We start from the raw sequence: 8,083 nt of genomic DNA, 5'->3' as shown, positions 1-8,083 counted from the left end.
AATACTCAATTTTATAACTGAATATCCTTCAGACTTGACAATGTCCAAACCCAGTTGCAAACATTGCAGTCTCGTTACCAAATTTGTCAGAAAGAAAATGAGAAAAGAATGAAACTTCTGGAACAATCAACAGATGCTATCAAGATGGTGGAGGAGGAAAATTACAAACTTATCAGGGTGAGTAGAAATTTAAAATAAAATCACTGATCTGTCACTTAGAGTTTCTCGGGAGCAGATGAAAATTGTTGCACTTGTTTATGTTATTATGATGTATATCTGTCTCTGTGTGTCTACCTCTGGCTGACTATCTATCACTCACTATCTGTCTATCACTGTCTGCTTTTTTGTATCTGTCTATCCTTGTCTCTGCAGCTGTCTATATTTGTCTTTCCTTGTCTTCATTCTATCAACTTCTGCCTCTGTTTCTCTTTACATGTATTTAACTGTTTATCTGTCAGTCATAGTTCATTTTTCACAACTATACATCACATCTTGTACACAACGATCAAACAATCAAACCCTTATAGACGGCTGCCTACATGCTAAAATCCTTACTGTACTTGTTGCTAACTTTCATTTTGCTGTCAATGCCTTTGTACATGGCTTTCACAGTTCTTACTAGCAAATTATCTAATCCTAGTTTTCCTAGTGATCACCAGATACAGAATGTGAAACTCACTTAAAGGCCTTCACCAAATATAGTCGCTTACACTTAGCTAAGAGCTTCTTATGTTGTTTCACTAGGAAAAGGGAACTGGTGGTACCATATCTTGGCATGAACCTGAATGGCACCTTGTCCAAGCTAATTCTCTTTCTAATTAGCTGTAGTATAACTTTTTCTGCAACTTTGCTAATTTGACCTCTTAATTTGATATCTCTGTACATGCTTCTTTCTATAGCATCTCCTTTGTCTTTGTAGCTGGTGATGGTGATGCTTCAGGGCCAATCATTGGGGATGACACTTCTTTGTGCTATCTGATTGACTACGTAAATGGCTAACCCATGTCCTACTTCAGTGCATCTCAACAATTATCACTGATGTTTCATCTGCTTTCCTTTCTTTCACATCCTTAATCACTATCTCAACCATACAAATATCAAAGTCAATAGCTTACCACCCTGTTGTGTTTACTTGTTCAACATCAGTGAAAGCAAATGTACAGCAATAATTCTGCACATATTTTTTACCACCATCATTCTGGTTCTGACTGACATACTCTACTGCAATCTGGAACACTTCATACATCTGTTCCACTTGCAGAACATTGACAAGCTTCTTCCTTTGCTAAGTATATCAGAAATCTACCATCTCTTCTCGTGATCTAATAATATCTCTTTTTTTCCCCCACCCCAATATTCTTTCTCAACCTATCTCTTAGATTTTATAACACTTTCTCTATCATGCCATTCTATCAATATTTCACCCTTCATCCAACTGAAAACTTACTCCATCCACATTCCTGATCAATGGCTTTTATGTCTTCTATGTTATAAGTCTCCTCTTCCTTCTCCTCCTTGTTATAGGCACTACCTAGTATTCCTTTGAACTGATATATGCCTGAAAGATTATTTTAGCTTCTGTGCTTTCATTTTCTAGGTTGTCTTCTGTCTCTGGATTCATCTAGTTATCACTCTGATGTAACTAATCTCTAGTTTATGTTGTATAAGACATCCTTCACTGGTGAAAGACTAAAGACTTACAATACACAACCAGCTTTATAACCCGTTTCTTCATGAGTAAAAAGTCTATCTAGCATATATACATTCACTTGAGTAGTATATGATCAGATGGACAGCTGGTTTCCTGAAGCCAGTGTTGCAAATGATTCTGTCATTTGTGTCACAAAACTCAAATAGCCTTGATCGTGCTTCATTCCTAATACCATATCCATAGCCTCCATGTTTATTAGAGAAACCATCATTTCCATTAAAGTCAACAACCATGATTCCTATGACTGACAAATAAAGACTAAAAATTGGCTAATAAACCTAAAATTAATGGTATTTTAAAGCAACAAGATAAAGTCTCTTTCCTGTTTGGTACTTTAATGACTTTTTTCACATGTTTGTGTTTTAATTATATATAACATACTGTGAAGACCAAATAATTAAACAGACAGATACTTAAGAGGGGTTTTTTTTATATGTAATTACATGCAGAAAATGTACAAGTTTTGCTAGTTGTTTTTATTCTCTCACTAAATTATGAATAAATGTTGTTGTTGTCATTGCTGTTGTTGGGGGGGGGGGGGTCGTTGTTGGAGGGAGTAGTGGTGGTGATTATGGGAAGAATTAACTGTAGGTAAGTCCCAGTTGAACAGACCTAGAATCAAAGTTGTTCCAGCTACAATTGTTTCAGCTTTTATCAGATAGTTTATCTAAGACTATATTATTTAATGTGGTCATTTTATAAGATAGTAGGATGTGATTTGTGGGAAAATTTAGTCACTATTTCTAGAAGGTCGAGCAACTACATACAGGCTCCCTTGTTAGCTAAAGTACCTATGATGTTACAGGAGACACCATGTACAAAAGAACAAACTGAATAGTGAATTCTACCAAAATTCATTACATCAAAGCAAAGCAAATGATAGGATACAAATAGTTGCCCCTTTAAGTGGTAGTCTGATGCTCAATGAACTCAACCAGAATATCTAACACCCTTATTATAGGGTCAAAACATAAGACATAAGATACCATATTTATATTATTACATAATTATATTATCAAGAAAAAGACTTATCAGTCAACTAAACTACCTTAAAAGTCCATACATAGTACATCTAAGGCTGTCTTAGAAGCATTATAGGCCCCTAGGCAAATCAATGTACCTTGCTTTATAGTATATATTTAATGACAGCCAGCCATGACATGCTTAGGTCAGAATTGGGCCCCTACACAACTGTTCAGTGTGCTTGCGCTTCAAGACGGCACTGCTATCATCATCTATAACTCACATTTTGATTTGAAGGCTTAAATTGTCTTTAAAAGTTATTGTGTTGGTGGTAGATTTCTGTCATTTGCTGACAAGGCTTCTGTTGTTTGATCAACCTGATTCACCTGCTCCTGAGTAGTGAGCATTTCACAACACATGTACATTTAATATAATTTGCAGGCAGAATCAATGCAACACAGGATCTAACAAGATTATACCTTTTTAATTACAGTTACAGCCCATTTGATGGGATTCTATGCAGTTTCCATTTACCCAATTTCACTCACAAGATATGAGTCAACCCAAGTTTATAGGTGCCGCAAAGTGGGATTGAACCTGAGACCTCCTGGTTGTGAAGTGAACTTCTTAAACATTTGGCCATACTGCATCTTCTACTGCATCTACACAGTGTTGCTCTACAAAAATAGATAAACTATTATAAAAGTAGATATTCTGCTACAAAAGTAGATAATCTACTATAATCCAATATATTAGTTTTTAATATTTCATTTTATATGAACAAGATACGATCCCATGATCAGTCTATAAGGGCTGTAACTCCTGATAAGAACTGAGCCAGCCCATAATGATCCACCCAACCCATGAAAGCATGGACAGTGGATGTAAAATGATTATTATATTGATATATAATAAAAATTAAAATAAAATATAGTCTTATGTGTTGCCTTATTAAAAATGGGTGGAGAAAATATTTGCAGCTTAATGCCATATATTATACACACTTTTAATTTTGATTTGGATTTGGATGAAAAAATATATATCATACATGGAGTTTTATAGTATAACAGTAAAGTTGCAGTAAAGTTTCATTTGATTCCACAGAGATAGACTATGAAATAGAAATCTTTTCCTGTATCCTGTGCTATTGTAAGTCTTTATTAATAAAATATCAAGGAAGATCACCAACTACTACCATCACATTTACCACCACTGCTACCAGTTCCAATATAGAGATTTATCTTCACCATCACAGCTGCCAACCTACAACTACCCTTCTGCCACCACTCTTATTTGACCTCTACAGCTACCAGCATACTATTTTGAGGGAACTGCTGTTGCTACCACATTTTCTGGACAAAGCAGGGTCACTGTCCATTCAGCAGTCAATATGGCAGGATCTACATAAACTGACATTTCTAAGTTGTTCACTTCGGATGCTGGGCTTTTATGCTTGAAATATATAATGGTTACTTAACCTTTTTGCATTGTTAGAAGCTCTTCGTCTTCATTATTAGTTAATTTACTAGATTCAAAAAATAACACTTGAGCCACACACCTTAAGGTTTCAAGAGTGACATCATACTATTTCAATAATATTTTATTTTATTAATCCTCAGAAGGATAAAAAGATTAAGTTTACCTTAATATTTGGACTGAAAATGTAAATGACTGGAACAAATACTGTAAGATGCTCTTTCTACTGATTCTTCAGATAAAATAATAACTGTTTCTAATATAGACCCAAGGCCAGAAAATTGTGGGAAGGGCACTTATTTGAGTAAATTAAATTCAGTGCTTGAATTGATACCATATTTCATTAATCAAGGAAGGATTACCAGCAAAGTTGACCATGGTTATATTTGAACTCAAAATGTAAAAATCAGGAATCAATGCTGCAAGATGTTTTTTCCAGTGCACCAACGATCGTTTAGATAAAATAATAGTTCAAGTCATGCCAAGCCATTTTGAGCCAGTTTGATCTCAAGCTCAAAATTCATGGCCTCCTCATCAGACCACGGTTGATGGAGGGAACATATTGAGGCCTTCTTCCTGCTGTGAACTGAACACAGGCACTCCAATCCAGTTCAATAGTACGAGTATTTTGATATGAAAATATTTTATCATTGTTTTTGTTGTTTAGTCCCAGGTCAGCCTCAATCAAGCAAACCTAGATCAAAGGCATTCAACTCATGACTATCCTATTTACTCTTTTACTCTTTTACTTGTTTCAGTCACATGACTGCGGCCATGCTGGAGCACCACCTTTAGTCGAGCAAATCGACCCCAGGTCTTATTCTTTGTAAGCCTAGTACTTGTTCTATCAGTCTCTTTTGCCGAACTGCTAAGTTACGGGGGCGTAAACACACCACCATCAGTTGTCAAGCGATGTTGGGGGGGACAAAGACAGACACACAAACATATACACACACATACATACGACAGGCTTCTTTCAGTTTCCATGTACCAAATCCACTCACAAGGCTTTGATTGACCCAAGGCTATAATAGAAGACACTTGCCCAAGGTACCACGCAGTGGGAATGAACCTGGAACCATGTGATTGGTAAGCAAGCTACTAACCACACAGCCTCTCCTGCGCCTATGGATTTTTATTTTTTATATCAAAAACTAACTGTGTAATGTATCCTTCAATTTTTTTTTTAAGAAAGTTGGGTGTAATTTCAAATATATTTGACTGGCACTTTTAACAGTTTGAGTTATTATGTATTCCTAATTGTTGCAAACGGTTTTGATTTTACAGGAAAAAGGAAAGATCAAAGCCGAAAGTGATATTTTCAAAGAATCTTTGGGGACTCTCCAACTGAAGTGTACATTATTAGAAGAGAAAAACAAAACTCTTGAAAAAGACATCAGTACTGTGAAGGAAGTAAGTATTTCACTCAGCTTACCATAAGATCTTTCAGTTTTGGTTTTCATCTTGAAACTGTTTTCTGGGGTTTTTTTTGGTTTTTTTTCCTGAGAACAAACTCAAATTTTCAGTATTAACAGATGTGGCTGTGTGGTAAGAAATTCACTTCTCAATCACATGGTTCTAGGTTCAGTCCCACTGCATGTGTCTTCTGCTATAAACTCAAGCTGACCAAAGCATTTAGTGAATTGGTATAATCAATGGCATTACCCCAACCTATCTTTTTGTTAAGCAGATAAATTGTACCCCAGACTATTGTTATTACCCAGTGTTTATGCCTTTTTTGTAAAGTCATTAGTATATGTTGAGTGTGATCTGGGTGTCCATCATCATCATCATCATCATCATCATCATCATCGTTTAACGTCCGCTTTCCCTGCTAGTATGGGTTGGACGATTTGACTAAGGACTGGTGAACCAGATGGCTACACCAGGCTCGAATCTGATTTGGCAGAGTTTCTACAGCTGGATGCCCTTCCTAACGCCAACCACTCTGAGAGTGTAGTGGGTGCTTTTATGTGCCACCGGCACGAGGGCCAGTCAGGCGGTACTAGCAACGGCCACGCTCAAAATGGTGTATTTTACATGCCACCTGCACAGGATCCAGTCCAGCTGCACTGGCAACGATCTCGCTCGAATGTCTTTTTGTGTTATTTCCAGTAAATCAGTTTGCTACTGTGTGATAGCATAATCCTTGAAATATTGGTTTCAAATTTTGGCACAAGGCCAGCAATTTCGGTGGAAGTAGGTTAGTCAATTACATCGACCCCAGTGCTCAACTGGTACTCAATTTATTGACCCCAAAAGGATGAAAGGCAATATCAACCTTGGCGAAATTTGAACTCAGAATGTTAAATCAGATGAAATTCCACTAAACATTTTGTCCAGAATGCTAATGACTCTGCTAGCTCGCTGCCCTACAATTCTTGAAATATTGTCATCTTATGAAGGTTTAAAAGTTCTTAGTCACAGAAAAATATGATTTTCTTACTCATACTCATGCAGTCATGAATAACACTCACATTTGCACACACAAATTCACTCCTCTACTTGGTCATAAACACATGAACATACACACCTGCATACACATACACACACACATGCATAATAATCAACTCAATCGTAGATACATAAAGGCATAGACATCCACATACTTACATACAGACATACGCTCTTTCATACGTATATGCAAACACACATAGAAAATACACAAACTCAGATATATGTGTACACATATGTAGCATATAATATACATACATATATGTGTACGTATATTTATATATATGTAATTGTATGTGTGTGTGTATGTATATATATATGTATGTATGTATATATATATATATATATATATATATATAAACATACACACATAGATAGATAGGTAAATGGATAGGCAGATACATACATAGATACAGACAGACAAATGGACAGACAGACAAACGGACAGACAGGCAGACTGACTGTCAGACAGACAGACATATTGGATGGCTTCCATATAGAGCAAATCATTCCACAAATTTTAATGGAATGTGTGTGTGTGTGTGTGTGTGTGCGTGCATGTGCATGTGTGTGCATGTGTTCTATATTGTGCAAAAGCTCTTCTTAACCAAACCCACTGAAGCATGAAGTGGGGGTATTGGCAGAATGTTTCCTTTTTTCCAGTGAGGTAAACCTGTGAAAACTAATCTAATTTGTCTTGTTTACAGGTACAACATCAAATAATTGCCACAGGGTAGGGTCAGGGGTTTATGTGTTTTTAAAACATTATCATTGCCCCTTCCAAATTTTTTTTTTCATTACTTTTGCAACTTTCTAGCAAATAGCTATAAGTCTATTATTATCTGTTTATGAGAAAATAAAGTATTTATATGGTTGTCGGTCTCAACTCATTTGTAACTGTATTTCTAATGAGTAGGCTGCCAAAGTATTTCAATTAATTTTTAGGTATAATTAAGACTATGAGGAGGTATAGTAAATTATTAGTTGATTATGAATTGGCAAAGTTGTAAGAGCATCAAATTGAGTGAAAAAGGGTAAAACCTTCTTCAGTCATGAATGACCATGGAATTGCACCTAGAAAGTTACCTTCTGAGGCACAAGTCCAGGCAAGGTTGTCTATGGAAGACCGGCAGTCACCCATGCATACCAGCCTCCCCTCTCCATGCCACTGATGTTATCCAAGGAAAAGGCAAAGGCTGATACAGCTTGGCACCAGTGATGTCACTACTCATTTCTAAAGCTAAGCGAACTGGAGCAACATGAAATAAAGTGTCTTGCTCAAGAACACAACACGCAGCTTGGTCTGGGAACCAAACTCACTACCTCATGATTGTGAGCCTGATGCTTTAGTCCAGTGGTTCCCAAACTTTTTCAGGCTGTCACCCTCTTGACACCCAGGCTGCATTCCTAGTAACCATCACAAACATAGACCTCTTTCTGAAGCAAATTCAAAGCAACTGTATTTCACAAATAAAACTT

At 36.5% G+C, this 8,083-nt stretch overlaps 1 protein-coding gene across 1 annotated transcript in view; it reads left to right on the top strand.

Annotated features, from left to right (window-relative positions):
- LOC128247373 (kinesin-like protein KIF27) overlaps nucleotides 1-7,341 on the top strand; it is an 81,311-nt gene extending 73,970 nt beyond the window's left edge. Inside the window, exons 7-9 of the mRNA XM_052966755.1 lie at nucleotides 33-177; nucleotides 5,438-5,563; nucleotides 7,312-7,341. Of these exons, the coding sequence (XP_052822715.1) occupies nucleotides 33-177; nucleotides 5,438-5,563; nucleotides 7,312-7,341 (301 nt within the window). The remainder of the gene's footprint in view (nucleotides 1-32; nucleotides 178-5,437; nucleotides 5,564-7,311) is intronic.
- Nucleotides 7,342-8,083: the final 742 nt, after the last annotated feature.

The sequence above is a fragment of the Octopus bimaculoides genome, chromosome 3 (genome assembly GCF_001194135.2).
Source record: "Octopus bimaculoides isolate UCB-OBI-ISO-001 chromosome 3, ASM119413v2, whole genome shotgun sequence".
NCBI lineage: Eukaryota > Metazoa > Mollusca > Cephalopoda > Octopoda > Octopodidae > Octopus > Octopus bimaculoides.
This window is presented reverse-complemented; position numbering and strand designations above follow the sequence as displayed.